The sequence below is a fragment of the Mustela erminea genome, chromosome 11, assembly GCF_009829155.1.
Source record: "Mustela erminea isolate mMusErm1 chromosome 11, mMusErm1.Pri, whole genome shotgun sequence".
Lineage (NCBI taxonomy): Eukaryota > Metazoa > Chordata > Mammalia > Carnivora > Mustelidae > Mustela > Mustela erminea.
The window spans coordinates 75,082,193-75,101,772 of NC_045624.1; the positions used below are offsets into that span (position 1 = coordinate 75,082,193).

Genomic DNA, 19,580 nt, shown 5'->3' on the forward strand with positions numbered 1-19,580 from the left:
AGCAGGAAGCCTGCTTCTCCCTCTTCCTCTGCCACTCTCCTTGCTTGTACTCTCTCTCTCTCTGATAAATAAAATCTTTACCCAAAAACAAAAACAAAAACATAACTCCAACAATTCCTACAGCACACTAAGAATTCTTTCTCTGATAACTAAAGGCCTTTATTCACAAATGGGTGACACACTTTCTTGATAAAATATGAACTATAAAAGCCCAAAACTGTATACTTAGAAGTTTCAGTGAAAATTAAAATCAGAATCAGTATTTTAAAAATTCTCAAAAGATTTCCCCCACAGGGAGACAATTTTACTTACTTTAACTTCCACTGTCTTCCCTCCATGTTCAACATGTCTCTCTACGTATTCAGAGGACAGCAAATCGCTGTAACAAACAGAAACAAACGATGATTAAAGAGGACCTTGAAAATGTAAATCATCTGAAAATTGACAAGTTTACACATACCAGCTTTATGATCCTTTGGCTAATATTTTAAAACAAAAATAAAACTTTATGAGTCTCTTTCTCTCTCTCTCATTTTCTCTCTCTCACAAACACGCACACACAGATCCTAGTACTCCTCAAAAACGATGAGCTTAATCACCTGTCATTAGCCTATTCCACTGACCTAGGGCAATGGTTCTAGGAAACTACCGTAAGCTCACCATTATTCCTAAAACATCTTATTCTTCCCATTTTTACTTTAGCTTTTACCAAATAGTTCTGATTTACTACCATACTTTACCATTTTTAATGTGCGATATTTTAACCTAGCAAAATATTCCTTTTCATCACAAAAACATTAAAAGGGGGCAAAGAAAGGTGGAGAAAATGAGAAGGTATATGCCTTGAGCATTTTTAAATAATCCTTTTTGAAATCTCTCCTAATCAACCTTCTTGTACAATTTAAAGATGTTTACATCTTCTTAAATATGCTTTCCTTTAATTCCACACATATGAAAAAATTCCCCCTTTAATAGTGGTGCCTCGAGACACAACTTCCATAAAAGTCTTAATGTCTCCATATTTTTAAAGCACAAAGACATAAATAAAATTAACATCATTAAATAAAAATAATTATGAAGCTATTAATTTCTTTTTTTAAGATTTTATTTATTTATTTGAGAGAGGGAGAGTGCAGCGAGAGAGTCAGCAGGAGCAGAGGGTAAAGGCAGAAGGACAGGGAGAAGCAGACTCCCCACTGAGCAGGGAGCCCCATGTGGGGCTCAGTCCCCAGGAGCTTGAGATCATGACCTGAGTCAAAGGCAGATGCTTAACCAAATGAGCCCCAGAACTTATAAATTTCTAAGTTTGTTCTGTCAATGGATATTCAGCTAACTAGAAAATCTTTTTCACAGTGCTCTGCAGGTTACCATACTAAAATTATCCCAATCATTTAAAAAATGTGAATTTTGGGCACCTGGGTGGCTCAGTTGGTTAAGCAACTGCCTTCGGCTCAGGTCATGATTCCGAAGTCCTGGGATCAAGTCCCATGTCAGGCTCCCAGCTCTGTGGGGAGTCTACTTCTTCCTCTGACCTTCCCTCCTCTCATGCTCTCTCCCTCTCTCTCAAATAAACAAATAAAATCTTTTTTAAAAAATGTGAATTTCTGGGGCACCTGGATGATTCAGTAGGTTAAGCATCCAACACTTGATTTCGGTCCAGTCATGATTTCAGGATCATGAGACTGAACTCTGTATCAGGCTCCACACTAGGTGTGGAACCTACTTAAGATTCTCTCTCTCCCTCTGTCTCCACACCCCAACCCTGTTATTGCACGCAAACGTGCTCTCTTCCTCTCTCTTAATCTGAGCATATAGGCCTGCCATGATAAGCACCAAGCCTACACTGGCTTGAAAGGTAAACAGAATGATCAAGCATGTGTTTTATTAACAGAGGCACCATAATCAATTCCCTACAGTATCTGATCCCTACATTACCCTTTAGGGGACCTATAAATATAGTATAACTCCTTCTTTCATATATCTTTGGAATATATTTTCCTTCTGATGTTATGAGGGAACCAGCTAGGATGCTCAAAGCTGCAAGCTGTAGAAAACACAACTAAAAGTGGCTTAAATAATTTAGTTTATTTATAGGACATTTATATCTTCTTTCTTGTTAGAAATTCCAGGACAGGTGTAATGTGAATTTACTTCTGCAAATCTCCAGATCTGTTAGATGAATAAATTTGAAGTTTACAAAATATATGCCAACACTTCTAAGATATTTTATTTTATTTTTTATTTTTTAAAGATTTTATTTATTTATATGGCAGACAGAGATCACAAGCAGGCAGAGAGGCAGGCAGAGAGAGAGTTGGAAGCAGGCTCCCCGCTGAGCAGAGAACCTGATGCAGGGCTCAATCCCAGGACCCTGGGATCCTGACTTGGGCTGAAGGCAGAGGCTTTAACCCACTGAGCCACCCAGGCACCCCTACTAAGATATTTTAAATATACATGAGTAACTAGTAAACAAAATTTTATTAGGCATGAAAGAATGCATAGGGTGGGTAAGTGTAACTAAAAAGATCACGTATGCATTACATGTTGATAGAAAGGGATGGGTGACCAAATGATATCTAGGTAATAAATGTTTATGATACAATAAATACACAAAAGATACTAAATATCTAGGATACACTATACATAAACACTATTTATGAGATCTTAATTCAATCACCTATTGGTGACATCCAGGGCTTCCCAACTTCCATAGTACTGACACGTTGGGCCAGATAATTATTTGTCTTGGGGAGTATCTTATACACTGTAGTATGTTTAGCAGCATCCCTGGCCTCCCTCACTAGGTGCCAATAGCATCACACAGACTCATCAGTCATGACTATCAAAAATGTGTCCAGACATTGCCAATGCAGGCTTGGGGATAAAACTGCTTTGGTTAATAAACACTGATGACACCCATTTTTACCCCATGTATTCTTTGCCCAAAAAACACAAACAGAATCCATTACTGTTCATCTAGCTCCCCAGCAATTTACAGCTCCCAACCAAGCCTACTTATCTCTGTGTAACTCAGAACCGGGAAATGGGCATCATTAAGCTTCAACTACCTTCCACCTATGGAGCTTGCCCAAACCTCAACTCTGGTCCTTGAAAACATCATCAGCAGGAAAGGCAGATACAGCAGGGAGAGAAGCAGAACTTATGAACACCATGCACTCCAGGTTTAGCTGGAGGGATCCCTTCCCTCCAACTTGGACCCTATAGTAGGGATGATAACCTAACCATTTCTTTCTTCTTGCTTCTCACCATGTCCTTCAAGTTAATTTAGCAAACCACATGACTTGAAGATTTTAATTTGGCATGTGGGGGCTAGCTTACCTGGTAGCATACTTGTGGGCTATTACCTATTCCATCAAAATAATTTCACACCAAACAACAGGGAAGTTCCAGAGTTAGTTGGTGTGGTGGCTCAGTACATGGATGTGAGCTCATGTTCATGGTGCTCCATCACCAGTATGGTGAGTGACCTGTCCTCTTCACTAGCTCTTGTCATAACCCTAGCATGGCTACTGCAGTTCAAAGCATCTCACGTAAATAAAAATATCCCAGGGAAGAAAAGCCCTGTATTTCTTGAATCAGTAAACTCTACACAAAAGCCCCTAGCATCCATCTTCTCAAGTATGTTTTGCCAGAATTACCTTACTGGGCCTCACCAAAACAGATCCTTTGACTGGGACATTTGCTTTTGAATGATCGTTTTCCATCTCCAGAGCCTTGCCTGAGCATCATGAGTACTCAGAGAGAGCTGAACAATGCTGGGGGAAAGGAGCGTGGTGGAGAGAACAGCTATTGTGCAATCAACCAACAGCTCTCTTTCTTGTCTCCTTCCTTCCTTCCTGTCTCTCTCCCTCCATCTTTCCTTCCTTCCTTCCTCTTTCTTTTCTTCTCATGGGGATATAAGATAGTATTTCACAAATTCTAAAGGACTTCTAACAAAAGGACTTCTAACAAAAGCATGATAGAAATCTGCCTCAAGCAAGACATGTCATTGTTCCAGCATCCACATCTCACCTGATTACCCGCATCCATACCCTACACAGAAGAGCTACCAGCCAGATATTTGCGAAGAACAGGCCCCCAACCTTGTATCAGTCTCAACTTCACAGAAGTGGGGGAGGAAACTGTCATACAAAGGCAGTGTTTACTAGCAGAACCAACTATTATTCCCTCTGTTGGGAATCTGAACAAGGGAATTCACAAAAAAATCATTCAAGGAAAGAGAGGCAACAAGTGAAAAATAAGCAGACACTTGAGAGACACAAAGTTGTGCCAGTGGGGAATACCAGAGGGAAAACCCCCAAATCTCTGCTGCTTAGGTCCTGGGATCCAGAAAAGCCCATCCCTGATGCTGAGTATCTCTGGGATCCTTTCTCCATCAGTCACATTAGTAAATCCCCATTATCAGAGCTAGCCCGAGTGAGATCAAAAGCAATTAGGTATAATATCATTTAGAGAAGTCATAGTGGTAGTAGTAATAACAACAATAATTTTTTAAAAAACAACTTTTGAGTCTTCAAGGTTTTCAAAGTTCAAGGGAATATTTTCCTTTGAATTATAAAATCCAGGGATTAAGAGAATATGAGTCACCACATGAATGTAATTACAGCAAAGAGAACCCTCTGCTCAGGAATTATGCAGCTATTTCAATCAAGCCTCCATACCTACAAGCAGTGTTAGAAAGGGCTCCATGTAATTTAAACTAAAAACAGCCCAGGCAATTGGGTTTTGTTTGTTTGCAGTATTGTGGAAGTCTGCTAAGTATTGTTATTTTAATTATTAGGCTGAAAAACCTTCTATTTAAAATCTCACTTTTCCTCTACTGAAGCATAAAATCTTTACTACCATCTACTTAGAACCTAAGCAAATTTTTCTGAAGCCTCCTAAGGCAGAGATAATCAAAATTACCTTGAGTTCTTTTTCTTAGATTGTCATTGTTTATTTAAGTAGGGATCTACTTAAATAATTTTAAGTGTAGAAAAATGGTGGATGATCTCCTTAACATTGAGAATTTTTATTTTACTGTCAACTGATAGGGCAGAATTTACTCCATGTTACCTAACGGCTTACTCAAAACTGATGTATGAATGCTAACTTGTGAATTTTCAAAGATGAAAGTGAAAATTATTTTCCATCAAATTCTAAAGGCCACTTGTTTTACGAAGAAAGTAAGGAGATGTTTTTGAAATTAGAAATATATTCTGAGGCCTTTTTTTCATTCCCATGCCGTAATAAGCCTGGAGTAAGCAAAACAAACACAATGTAAACATTCTCAGCCATAATAATGGTTACTCTTTGTCTAGCAGAAAACTGTCATGAATCAGAGGCAGCTGGTTTAGTACAAAGATGCTGGAGTTTAAAAACAAAACTGATATTTTGATTTCCCATCTAAACGCTGCCATTTAGTTGCTGTGTGACCTTGGTCAAGTTATTTAATCTCTATGACATAATTTTCCAATGTCTAAGATGGAGATAATATGAAGTTTGTAGGTATTAAACAAGAATGTGGATGAAATCCCTCCCATATCCTGATTTCAATCACCCCACCCCCATTCACCATCTCCTACCCATCTTTCCCTAAAACTGTGACTTTAACTATCTAAAATCTTTTAAACCATGAACCCTACCTACCACTTTTTCATTGTCCTTCCCTCCCTCTTGTCCCTCTAACTAAGCTTATTGTCCATGCCCTGCCACGACAATCACTCCCTTGCATACACTCTAAACTTTGCTACTCCTCTCACTCGGTGATCTCCTGTGTTCACCTAGCCAAACCACAACATTGAGAAGAGTTAACTCTTCTCATAATCAGTCTGTCCTCAAAAAGCAGAACATCCTGAATGATGACACGATGAACTTACAACCACAATTATCAAGTGGCCCCCCTTAGCACAACACTGCCCATAAATCCACTAAATTTTCCTAGTCAATTTCCTCTAAGACCTTTCCAAGCTTTTCTCCCCCAAAGTATTCCTTCACCATCACTGAGGTTGATGACCTCTATTCTGTATTCACTGAGAAAATGAAAACAGAAAAAGACTACTTCATCTTCCCAACTGACACACCAAACTTCACCTCTGTTTCTGAACCAGTCTCTACAAGGATGTGTAAAAAGTGTATCAAACTCAGCATGGCTAGTGCATAACTATCTCAGCCAATCCCAACATTAAATTCTACCTTCAAAACAGTAATACAGGGGGACACCTGGGTGGCTCAGTGGGTTAAGCGGCTGCCTTCGGCTCAGGCCCAGCATTCTGGGATCGAGTCCCATATCAGGCTCCTTGCTCAGCAGGGAGCCTGCTTCTCTCTCTGTCTCTGCCTGCCACTCTGTCTGCCTGTGCTTGCGCTCTCTCTCTCTCTCTCTGACAAATAAATAAATAAAATCTTAAAAAGAAAATTTAAAACAGTAATACAGGGGCACCTGTGTGGCTCAGTGGGTTTAAGCCTCTGCCTTCGGCTTGGGTCATGATCCCAGGGTCCTGGGATAGAGCCCCGAATCAGGCTCTCTGCTGAGCAGGGAGCCTGCTTCCCCCTCTATCTCTCTGCCTGCCTCTCTGCCCACTTGTGATCTGTCAAATAAATAAAATCTTTTAAAAAACAAAACAAAACAAAAAAACAAAGCAGTAATACATTCACAGTAAAGAAAATGGGGGCACCTTAATCAAGTGATCTGTTAACATGATCCATAATGGAAGAAACCAAAATCTTGTGCTCCTGAAGCAACGCACTGAGAAGGACACATCATTTACAGTATCCCCACTAAAAACACCAAAGGAAGGGGTGCCTGGGTGGCTCAGTGGGTTAAAGCCTCTGCATTCGGCTCAGGTCATGATCCCAGGGTCCTGGGATCAAGCCTCGCATCAGGCTCCCTGCTCCACAGAGGAGCCTGCTTTCCTTCCTCTGTCTCTGCCTGCCTCTCTGCCTACTTGTGATCTTTGTTTTAAAAAATCGCCTCACAGTAAAGATCTAACTGAAGGTACTGCCAGTGAAATGTGACCTTGAGGTCAAGAGAAAATCAAAGGATGTGGCTGTAAGACTGTTTGTGAAGACCTCAGAAAGACTTAACATTGTTTTGCCTGGACTGTATCATCTATATAAAGGAGTTTCTAAGATTCTCAAAGGCCTGCCTACCAGATCCTCAGCTACACAAAAGAGTTTCTAAGAATATTAAAGGCATTGTCCCATAGCATCTTGCTTCAAAGTCCAAAGTAAGGAGAGGCCTATCCCAAAAAGATATGTGGCTGTGGTTTTGTCCAATGGGGTAAATCCCAATGATTCTCACAGAACCACCAATAAATAAAATCTTAAAAAGATTGAGTCAAAAGGGACAGTCAACTCAAATTTTTTAGTCAGGAAGCAGAACTAAAAAGATACTTAGATTAAGGCCTAGGCCCATTTCTTATGGAAAAGAAATGGTGACTAGAAGAGTACAGCCTAGAACCACAGGCAATGACTCCCAGGAAAAAGAAAAGACCCTTAACCTATGAATTCCCAAAACAGAAGCTGGTGACATACACCTGCTGAGTATCAGAATTTCAGTGGATTGGTTAAAGCTAGGTTCCTATTTTCTCCCTTTTTAAAACAAGAGTATCTATTGCAGTCATCCTGTCTTGACCACCCCTTTGCAACTTGAGTGTGTGTGGAACATCTAACTTGTCTTTTCAGTCCAAGAGTCTGTACTTGAGTCATGTCACCTAAGAATCAGATTGAACTCCAGGACCTGATTCAGATGACGAGAGCCTGAACCCTGAGTTTGAGCCTGACGCTATAATGGAATGAGGTTTTTCAGGAGTGTTTGGAGGAATTTACTACATTTGCATTTATGAGAAATATAAATACTTCGTGGTCCAAAGATTGACTGTGGTTAATTAAATATGGCTACAAGTTATTTGTCACTCCTCTTACAGCCAAGTGGAGACCACTTCTCTTCCCCTTGAATCTGAGCTGGCCCTGTAGCAAATATAATGAGGCAGAAGTGATACTGTGTAACATCTGAGATTCCCAGCTTCTACTTTCACACATGTACAATTCTGCATCTTTGAATCTCTGAATCCAACCATCACGCTCTGAGGAAACCTAAGAAAGCACATAATAAGATGCCTGTAGAGAAGCACCAAGAGTCCCTAGCTGACAGCCCCAGCTAACTTCCTAGCCAATGCTGGCACCAATTTCCAACCATGTGACTGAGGCCATTCCGGATCCTCTAGATTTAACAGTGCCCCAGCTACTACTACAGGAAGCAGAACTTCCCAGTCAACCTACAGGACTGCACAAAATAATACACTAAGGCAATAGTCTGGTCATGCCTGCTTATTCTAACCATTCGGTAATTGTTAATTGTGCACAAAACTAGCATCATGTTTTCCTTGGAGCATATAACTTACTGTGGATAATATAAATACAAAAGAATCATAAAAGTTTCAAATATGAGTATAATCCATCCAGTAAAATAGGGAAAACCTCCATCGAGTCACGATGGAAAATTAGAGATTTTGTTTCATTTCAAAGTTTTTCAGAACAGAATTAGGAAAATAGAAGATTGAAGAATTCAAATGTCATTATCTAAGAGCTATAAGAAATTAAAAGCTTAGGGAAAAAAAAAAGGAAGAATGTTCTTCCAATTCTTTCCACTTTATGCATCCCTCCTCCCATTTCACGTTCTCTTTTGTTTTCTTATTCATGTAGCCAAGAATTAACCTTCCATATCCTTTCTGAAAACAAATGTCTTTGCTGAGAATCCTCACTACAGAGACTGGATAAATGTCCTGGGTCTTCATACCAGTGAGAATTAATCATCCTTTCTTCAGCCCCAGCCTGTGCCAAAACTGTTGTCTATATCCTCAGCATGTAATAACGAGTATTTAAAATTCTTACTTTGTTTAAACTAAATTAAAGGGAAACAATAAAAATAAAAGCTTACTTACTTAAGATCTGCCTTTAGGATGAAAGATTCATTTCGTTCCTTTCCAAATTATAAATATGAAAATTCCTTTTTGCTTATGCACATACAAGGGATTTTCTATCTACCCTGTGCCTAAGCATGAAGCTATTTTAGTTATGTTCTACCGAGGAAGTCATAATCCAATGAAAATTTTCAAGGAGCTTTCAACGTGTATGTCAGAACTAAGGCATTTACACCAAATGTGATTGGGTGGCAGTTGAGTTGGGCACTATTATTAATAATACCTTTTTATAGACTCCTTATTCCTACTAAGGCAAAGGTTTCCAAGCAAAGCCTGGCTTTGCCCCAGAATCACAGGATTTTTGTTTCAAATGCCTGGGAACCACCCCCAACCCACCTACCAAGTTGAAGTCTCCTAGGTATCTCCTGACATACAAAAAATGTTACCAGGGCATAGAAGTACAATCAAATTAAGCTACAAATATTCTAGTAATATTCTATTAATATAACAGTGTGTTCGTATATTCTGATTATTGTGACTCATTACCACACTGAAAGTCAAAGATACTAGGGAACACACTGCAGCAGAACAATAAAAAGGAGTCTCTGGTGAATCTTACGGCACATTATTAACAGAGGGAGACATGTTTCTCTCCATGAAAGTCAAATCAAAGACTCATTTTTTATAATAAGGAAACCAACAGACTCCAAAATTTACTTAGATTTCCTATGAGCATCCTAGCAATGAAAAGTTTTGTTTTGTTTTGTTTTTAAGATTTTATTTATTTATTTGACAGAGATCACAAGTAGGCAGAGAGGCAGGCAGAGACAGAGGGAGAAGCAGACTCCCTGCCGAGCAGAGAGCCCGATGTGGGGCTTGATCCGAGGACCCTGCGATCATGACCTGAGCCAAAGGCAGAGGCTTTAACCCACTGAGATACCCAGACGCCCCAAGTTTTGGTATTTTTAAAAAGTTGTAGCTCTTAGATGTTATTCAAATCAAGTATATTAATTAAAGATTCCCATTTTTATATTAATTACTTGAAAATCATACTCAACAAGGTAGAACTTGCCTCAAATTCTCTATTACTATCTGCTTAATCAGCATTTTTACCATCTTTGTCTCTTTCCTTTCCACATCCATATGCTGGGAGTAAGACCACATTCCTCAGCCAAGATTCCACTGTCAGAAATAGAGCCCACTGCTAAAAGTGAGACTGTTCCCCACCCCATCCTGTATGACCTCATAAGCTGGAGTCAAGTGGGAGTCCCAATTCTGCCTATTCCTAGCAAGGCAGCATCTACCTACCATCAACCCACACAGCCTCATCATGGCAATATGCTCTCAAAATCATCAAGATAAACCTAATTAGGCCTGTTACTCTAGTTCACGTGTGTTATCTCAGGTCTGTTAGGCTCCCAAATATTCAAGAATATTTATTATATAAAACCTATCCAAAATAACAGTAGCATTCCTTTCTAGCAATAACAGCTATTAAGTATTTGTTTCCAAAATCTATTTCTTGGGGCACCAGATCTCTAATCCCCACATGGCTCTGTCCCCGCATCCTACCACTCCCCACCTCCAGATGCCCTTTGATGATGCCCTCTGGAACTCTCATATGGCTACTGGCAAAATCTCCAATCTCTTCCTTGAACACTTCCTTCACCATCTTTCTTGAGAATCAGTTCTCCACGGCAGGAACGGCTTTTCCTGTACCCACCTACGTTGGGAGTGTGTACATCCTAAGTAAGGGGACCAGTGAAGAGATGGGAAGATATCCTCTACGCTTCTCATTGCCATGTCATGCCATTCTCACACATACCACTAAAAATCACCCCGTTCTGTATCTCCTATCATCAGACTACCACCAATCCTTACAGCAACTTATTAATTCCTGTCACTGTCCCTCACTCCCCAAAGATTTTAGCTTCTAGTTCATGATCACAAACTCAAACACTACTGTTGCAATTGTTGGCGATTTTGTATTTACCTAGGTGACCCTTATAATTCAGCTTCTCAGCGCCTTGACCTCATCTCCTCTAATGATCTTCTCCATTCTTTTACCTACCATATTCTCAATTCCAAGCCTCTCACCCTCTTCCTGATCTAGTTTTCTCCTTCAATACCCATTTTAATTCTCTGACCCCCAATGAGACCCATAATCCACTGAAATTACTACCATTTCACTGTCCTTCACCTCCATCATGTCTCATATCTCTCCTAGCTCAGCCTCAATTCAATCTTAATATTCACTACTTTGTAAATTTCCCTACCTAGCATGTGATTCTCCCTTGGCCAAACCAATGCTGGTTAAAATAAGCTCTACCAGCCCTACTCAGTGCAACTGAATGAAGCTGAAGAACAGTCTATCATCTTGCTGACTGTGTTCATGTTACAGTGATGAACACTAACTTCAGTGGGCCCCTAAAACACTCTGGCAATCATATTTTATTTCCCTAGGGCATCTACTCTCCCAACTATGCCACAATACCTTTTCATACCTTCTTTCTTTCTCTTTCAAACCTTCAAAATCTATATTGAGAAGATGGCTTTGCTGCTTATCAAAAGATAAGTTCCAAAGAGTTCCACCACATCTCTGCACCTACTACTATCTTGCACTCATACGATCAGCCTTCCCTCCTGTTCAGGGATTAGCTGTCCATGTAATTATCCCAGGTCAATCCCCCTATTCATTCACCATAATCCACCCCTTCTTGCCTACCCAGGGACAAGACACCAGATATTACTCCCTCCTGCATCACCAAATTCTCCCTCTCTACTAGATCTCTTCCATCACTGTATAAACTTTGTTATTTCTCCCATTTACAAAAACAAATAAAAGAATTCTCAACATCATTTCCCTGCTCAACTGTTGCTACATTTCTGTCGACTAAGCAAAACCACTTAAGAGAATTACCCATAGTCAGTGTCTTCCTTTCTCACCTCTCTTACCCCTTGAACCATCTAATCAGATTTTCACCACAGCACGTCATCAAAACTGCTCTTACCAAAGTCACTCACTACCTACCTCCATCTTGTTAAATCTAATGGTTGATTCAGTCTTCATCTTACTTGACGTATAAGCAGCATTTGAAACAGCTGATCACCCCTCTTCTTTGGAAATATTTCCCTAGACTTTTCCTACCAGGTACCATACTTTTCTGGTTTTTCTCCTACTTCTCTTGCCACTTCTTCTCAATCTTCTTCTCTAGTTTCTTCCTGTTTCCCCAATCTTTAAATAATGTCGTGGATTCAGGGCTCAGTCCTTGTTCCTTTTTTCCTTTTATACTCACTCCCTTGGTGAACTTACCTAATGACTTCTGTTAAATAACAAGTATATGTTGATGACCCTCAGATTTATGTCTCCAGTTAAGAATTCTCCTCTAGTAACACCTGGGTGGCTCAGTGGGTTAAAGCCTCCACCTTCTGCTCGGGTCATGGTCCCAGGGTCCTGGGATCGAGCACAGCATGGGGCTCTCTACTCAGTGGGGAGCCTGCTTCCCTCTCTCTCTCTGCCTGCCTCTCCGCCTACTTGTGATTTTTTTTTTAAAAGATTTATTTATTTATTTATTTGACAGAGAGAGAGAGAGAGATCACAAGTAGACAGAGAGGCAGGTAGAGAGAGAGAGGGAGAAGCAGGCTTCCCGCTGAGCAGAGAGCCCGACGCAGGACTCGATCCCAGGACCCCGAGATCATGACCCAAGCCGAAGGCAGCGGCTTAACCCACTGAGCCACCCAGGCACCCCTACTTGTGATTTTTGTCTGTAAAATAAATAAATAAAATCTTAAAAAAAAAAAATTTTTTTTTCCTCTAAACTTCAGAACTGTATTTCTAACTACATAGTCAACATCTCTTCCTTATCAAATAAGCATATCAGACTTAACTATATCCAAATTTGAGTTCCTGATCTTGCTTGACAAACATTGATCTGCCTAGTCTTCCCATTTTCATAATAGCTACTTCATTGTTCTAGTTGGCCAAAAACCAAGGTGTGATCACTGACTCCTCAGTTTCTCTCATATCCCATAGCCAAGGATTATGTCAACTCTGTCTTCAAAATATATCCAGAATATGATCACCTTCATTGCCACCACCCTGGTCTGAATCACCATGGTATCTTGCCTAGATTACTGTAATGCTTAAGCTCTATCTGTCAGTCTGTCAGTATTTCCCTAATCATTTGTGTGAAGAATACTGCAATCCCTTCTTTAGAGAGAATACAGATTAATGGGCTTTATTATCCATTGGTAATGATGGTTCATTATTGCCCTCTTTTTTAAAATTGAAATATAATTAACACAGAGTGGTATATTAGCTTCAGGTTACAACATACCGATTGGAAACTTGATCTATTACTCAAAGTTCACCATAAGTATAGTCACCATCTGTCATTATACAACAGTGTTACAGTATTACTGACTATATTCCCTATGCTATACTTAACATTTCCATGACTTATTTTACAGTTGGAATTTTGTACTTCTTAATCCCCTTTACCTCTTTCACCCATCCTCCCACCCATCTCTCCTCTGGCAACCACCAGTTTGTTCCCTGTTTTTAAGAGTTTGGGGTTTTATTAAACAAATAAAAATTTGCTTGTTTTTTTATATTCCACATACAAGTGAAATTATATATTATCTGTCTTTCATTCTCTGACTTATTTCACTTAATATAATGCCCTCTAGGATCTATCCATGTTGTCATGAATGGCAAGATTTCATTTTTTTTAATGGCTGAGTAATATTCCACTGTAAGTATGTGCTACTGCTTCTTTATCCATTCTATTGATGGATACTTAGGATGCTGACATATGTTTCTTTTTTTAAGATTGATTGATTTTTTTTAAGATTTTATTTGAGAGAGAGAGAACATAAGCAAGGGGCAGGAGCAAAGGGAGAGGGAGAAGCAGATTCCCCGCTGAGCAGGAAGCCCAATGCAGGACTCAATCCCAGGACCCTGGGATCATGGCCTGAGCCAAAGGCAGATGCTCAACCAAATGACCCACCCAGGGGCCCCTGTGGCTGCTCCCACATCTCGAATCATCACCCTTTTCTGAGGAAGCAATCTTTCAAAATTTAGTAAAAGTCTTAAAATGCTGATATTCTTGTTACACAAGAATCTAATGAAGGAAAATAACCATAAATACAAAAGGTATTTTGTGCCATTTAAAAAACAGTTACTACTTAAAAACCTAATGTTCACAAGGCCACTAGGGAACCACTAGCACAAACACTGTGAATACAGAGTATTTTAAAAACTTTCAAGGAGAGCAGTTAGATAGTACATACAGAATGTATATCTTTTTGAACCTGCAATTCTGTTTCTAAAAATTTAACATAAGGAAATAATTTGTTACTGTCCACGTATGTTTAGCCATAAAGACTATCAATACAGTATTATCACTGAGAAACAGTAGAAAAGACAAGAGAAGTAATTAAATACATAGGGTACAAAAACTTACCACTGAACACTGCTAAAACTAACATGTCACTGAAGATGATAGAAGATGTTCATAGTGTTCATATTTAAAGTTGCTCATAGCATATCTACCTAAGAAAAGCTCCAGGGGCACTTGGGTGCTCAGTCAGCTGAGGCTCTGACTCCTGATTTCAGCTCAGGTCATGATCTCAGGGTAATGAGACCGAGCCCAGTTTCAGACTCCCCACTCAGCATGGAGTCTGCTTGAGATTCTCTCTCCCTCTGCCTCTGCCCCTGCCCCTGCTTATGTGCTCTCTCTTCTCCTTCTCTAAATAAATAAGTAAAATAAAATAAAAAAAGAAAAGCTCCAAATCTTGCAAAAGATAGAAAAGTATGTATGTATGAAGAAAAAAGAAAAAAGTACACAATAAAATGGCAGCAGGGCAAGGTGCGTAGGTGGGCCAGTCAGCTAAGCATTCGACTTTGGATTTTGGCTCAGGTCATGATCTCATTGTCATGAGATCAATCCCCAAATCAGGCTCCATGATGGGTATGGAGCCTGCTTGGGAGTCTCTCTCTCCTGCTCCCTCTGCCTTCCCCAACCCCACCCTGACTCACACATGTGCACTCTCTCTCAAAAAATAAAAATAAAAAAATATATATATATATATACACACATATATACATATAGCAAAAAAATAAAATGGTAGCAGTGTTCACCTTGGGGTAAATAGATTATTGCTACATTAATTTTACTTGTTTTACCTCCACATATCATCAAAGAGTTCCATAATATACATGTATTACATTTAAGAAACTAAAGATAAGTTGTATTTATAATTTCATAAAAATAAGGAAACTAAATTTGAAATGTATTTCTCAAAGCCAAATACCCCAAAGTTACTCACAAAACAACATAAACATACAAAAACAGATGACTGGTTGGACAAATTACTTCCTATCTGATGAGTAAAAAATAATGAAGTCTATAAAACTCTACAAAAGTCTACAAAAAGGTGTAAGAACTTATATAAATTGGAAAAGCAGTATAAGAAGTTATATAGAGACAACATAACAATTAGATAGATAAAACAATGCATAGGGAAAAAAAATAACTAATTGGAAGAAAATACACCTAAATATTCAAAAAAGTTCACTTTTAAGTGGTGGAACTCTGGGTCATCGAAATTTTTCTTAGCTTATTAAACAGTTTCTTCTGGGTATTTATCACCTCATTTCTCAAAAAAATTATGCTCAGGGGCACCTGGGTGGCTCAGTTGATTAGGCATCTGATCCTTGGTTTCAGCTCTGGTCATGATCTCATGAGTTGTGGGATCCAGCCCCAACTCAGGCTCTCCACTCAGCAGGGAGTCTGCTTGAAGATTCTCTCCCTCTGTCCCTCCCCCTACTCCTGTGCAGGCTCTTGCTCTCTCTCAATAAGTTTACAAATCTTAAAAAAAAAAAAAAAAAAAAAAAAAAGAAAGAAGAAGAAGTAAGCTCAAACTTATATTTCTCTATTTCTTTAAGTATCAATAGCAGTAATAAAAATAACAGTTAATAATTGGGGGCTCTTATTACTACTCTTACTACTACTACTACTGACCAGGAGCTTCACATGCATTGATTTACTCTTTATAACAATTTTGTTAAGTAGGTATTATTAGTATCTCCATACGAATGAGGAAACTGAGGCACCCATAGGGTAAGTAACTTAGTCAAGGGTACACAAAGGTAGTAATAAGGGATAGAGCCAGGATTCAAACTCAGATGGCCTGACACCCGCACTCGGGACCTTGACCAACTAAACCCGACCAAACATGTACTTTCCCTTCCCCCACCATTTTCTTCTCTCCTTAATTAGCTTTCTATACATGCTAGTAAATTAGCCCTGAACTTCCCCCACAGAACTGTAAAGCCTTCAATATGGTCAAACACATCAGGTAATCTATCATTAATTTCACTTTTTCCTTTGCTGTGTTCCTCTTGTGGCCTTCTGTCCTCCTGCTCCTTTCTGGACTGATTATACAATTATATCCTAGATCTGTGGCCCAGATGTAGTCCTGGACTTCCTCTTCACTATAATTCTGAGAACTCTCTGTGATTCTCCTTACTGTAAATCTGTTTCCTATTTCTCACATCTTCATCTTTCCTAATGTTCTCTCATTTATTGTGTTGGGACTTGTTCTTCCGTACCTTCCAAAAAAGAATGCGTCATATGATGTTCATTTATCTTAGACTTTGCCTGTATGTTTTTTGAGAACTTGCCTTTGATGGTTTGAATTTGCAAGTACAGAAATCCTTCAGAATTTATACAGTACTGCTCTACTTTCCCTAGTGCCTAGCATTGCTAATGAAAAATCTGATGTTATTCTGATTCTGATCCTTCCAATGTGACCTGGTTCTTCTCTTGAGAAGTTTTTTGGAACTTGTCTTCTATTTCGATTCTAAAACTTCAAAATTTTATGTCTTTTTGTAGGTCTTTTTTCATTCACTGACCTGGGCACTCCATATTCCCTCCCTTTCCATCAAGAAATTCATGCTCTTCCATTATGAAGAATATTCTTTGCTAATTTCCATTCTTGTTTCTCTTTACTCTCTCGTGGAATTCCTGTTACTCAGCTGTTTCAGCTCATGGATTGATCCTCGTCCTGTTTTTATCTTTTCTTTCCTACCTTCTACTTAACTTTGGTCTTATTTCCTCGAGGACATCCCCCCCCCCAAATTTTATCATTTAACCCTTCTATCAATTTTTATTGTTTCTCGTATTTTTTCTACTTAATCTGGATCTTTAATACCATTTTCTTGTTTCTTAGATGCAGTATTCATCTCTCTTAATATATTATTACTGGGTTGGGTTTTAAAAGATTTTCTTCTATTCCCTGCATATTTTTGTTTCAGCTGAATTCTATTCATTTGTTTGTTCTGATCTATTTTTTTTTTTTTTTTTTTTTTTGGTTAGGTGTTCTCCTCAAGTATCTGGCAATCCATATTATAAGCTTCATGCTTTTCAAACCTGCTTTCTTCCCCTAACTATTGGAATTCCAATACCTAGTTTTGACAACATATGCCCATCTGACAACAGCTGGACCTTCAACAACACAGGTTTGAACTGCATGGGTCCACTAAAATTTGTGGATTTTTTTTTTCAATACATGCAGAGCAATACTATAATTGTATTTTCTTTTCCTTATGATTTTCTTAACACTTTCTTTTCTCTAGACAATTTACCTTAAGAATACAGTATATAATATATGCAACATACAAAATGTGTGTTAATGAAGTGTTTATTTTCACAGTAAAGCTTCCAACAGTGGGCTATTAGCAGTTAATTGTTGGAGGAGTCAAAAGTTATAAGCTGATTTTTTACTGTGTGGGGATCACACCCCTAATTCCCATGTTATTCAAAGATCAATGGGTTGGTGAAAAAAATTCTGTCAAGATAAAAAGAAACATTTGCTCTTCTAGAGTAACAGGAAAGCAAATACTAATGTATGTTATAGAACAGTTTTTGAAAACATCGTTTCCAGTGATAGATTCTTATCCAGAATCCAGACATGAAGAAGCGTTGTTGGTCCTAGGAAAGTAAATATAATCTCTCAAAAGTCTGTAATTCTATTTGGTTTCCTTACTTAATAAATGTTATTCTATTAATAATACTTAAACAGACTTTTTTTTGTAAAGCATAAATAAGTGTTAAGCCAAAAGAGTATTTTCTTGTTAGCACTTGTACCTTCTCCTACATGTTAGAGATGTAAAATGAAGTAAAACTATGACTGTCTGATTTCCCATTATAAAAGAGTTTAAGAAATTAATATCTTCTTAAGTTAATATAATCTACCTTTTCTCTAGGCACCACACCATAGCCCAGTTTCCTGAGATGTCTATTGCTTCTGTTTCCAGAACCCTTCCCAGGTTGTGCTTCTTACTGAAATTGGGAGGCAGGTTTCCCCACACAGTTATGTCAGTTACCCCTTGTCCATTTTTGTGACATCTTCCAAATTTTTATTGATGTCACTCATCTACTTTGTTCTTGGGAGTTTACTATGTCCTCACTGTCATTTTAATGGAGGAAAGATGCATGTGAGGGTTCAATCTACCATATCTAACCAGAAATATGGAAGTCATTTAAAATGTTTATTTTCCAATCGTGATCATATAATTTTTATGACAGAAAGTTATTAGATTAAACCTGAGCCAGGGAAATCTAAGGAATATGGCCATGAAATAGACACCCGAGAGTAGATAATTACATCTCACCCTTTGTCTCAAAACTCTAGTAATACTTCCTTAACAGGTGCCCTTCCTGCTCTCACACACTATGTTCTGTTCCATTAGCTGTCATTTCCTCACCTACCGTTCAGTTCCCAGGGCCATTTCCAGCTTGTGTCAGCCAACTTACAATGACTTTCTAGGAGCCAATGGTAATTGCACCAAGTCAAATGATCTTGTTTCCAGTAAAATGCCTTTGTTTCTTCACAATGCCAGAATGCTACAATTAATAATGAGTGGTTTTAAAAAATTATAACAGAACTAAATAGCCAGCTGAATTTTGTCACTTTGAAAACTGTCATCAGGAGATCATTTTCATCTATGCCGGTGACATGGCAAATGCTCAAAACTCTGTTAAAATTTTCCCTCCAGAAATTCCTTCAGAGACAATTTATGTGACACATAAGAAAACCAGTCTCATTATTTCCTAACCATCTCTTCTAAATAATAAGTAGGCTCATTACTCATATTAGTAAAAAGATGATGGTGAAGGCTGTTGGCCACATCCCAAACTCAAATACACCTTTGGTTACTGATGTTATGCCAACATTAAAAAGGTTCCAAAAAATGTGCTATAGACTTCGATAGAAATCCTCCTCAAAAGATCTAACATTACTTTGACCAGTAGAGCTGTTATTGTAATAAATGCAATGCCCTCCTACAGTGACAACTTTGAAGGGTACAAACTTTAAAAAGTTTGTTTAAAAAGAGTTTCATTACCTCATTATCACTACTCAAACTGGCTTAAGTGAGTAATACACAGAAAACTAATTAAGATCTTGACCCTGTGACCTGACCCTGAGTTAGTTTCTCTATTCCAAAAGCTAATAATCAAAACATAAAACTATAAACATGAAAGTTAAATAGTCTTTGCCTTCATAGTTTCTTAGATTTTACAAAATTAGCTCTAGGAAAACCTTTCAGGAGCAAATGTTCTTGTGGAAAATTACCGACATTTTTGCATCTGA

At 38.5% G+C, this 19,580-nt stretch overlaps 1 protein-coding gene across 11 annotated transcripts in view; it reads right to left on the reverse strand.

Moving 5' to 3' along the window:
- The window catches only part of ADAM22 (ADAM metallopeptidase domain 22), a 218,870-nt gene that overhangs the window by 107,260 nt on the left and 92,030 nt on the right, over positions 1-19,580 (reverse strand). For all 11 annotated transcript variants that reach the window (XM_032304700.1, XM_032304699.1, XM_032304711.1 and 8 more), the window contains exon 4: positions 313-379. In XM_032304700.1, the coding sequence (XP_032160591.1) occupies positions 313-379 (67 nt within the window). The remainder of the gene's footprint in view (positions 1-312; positions 380-19,580) is intronic.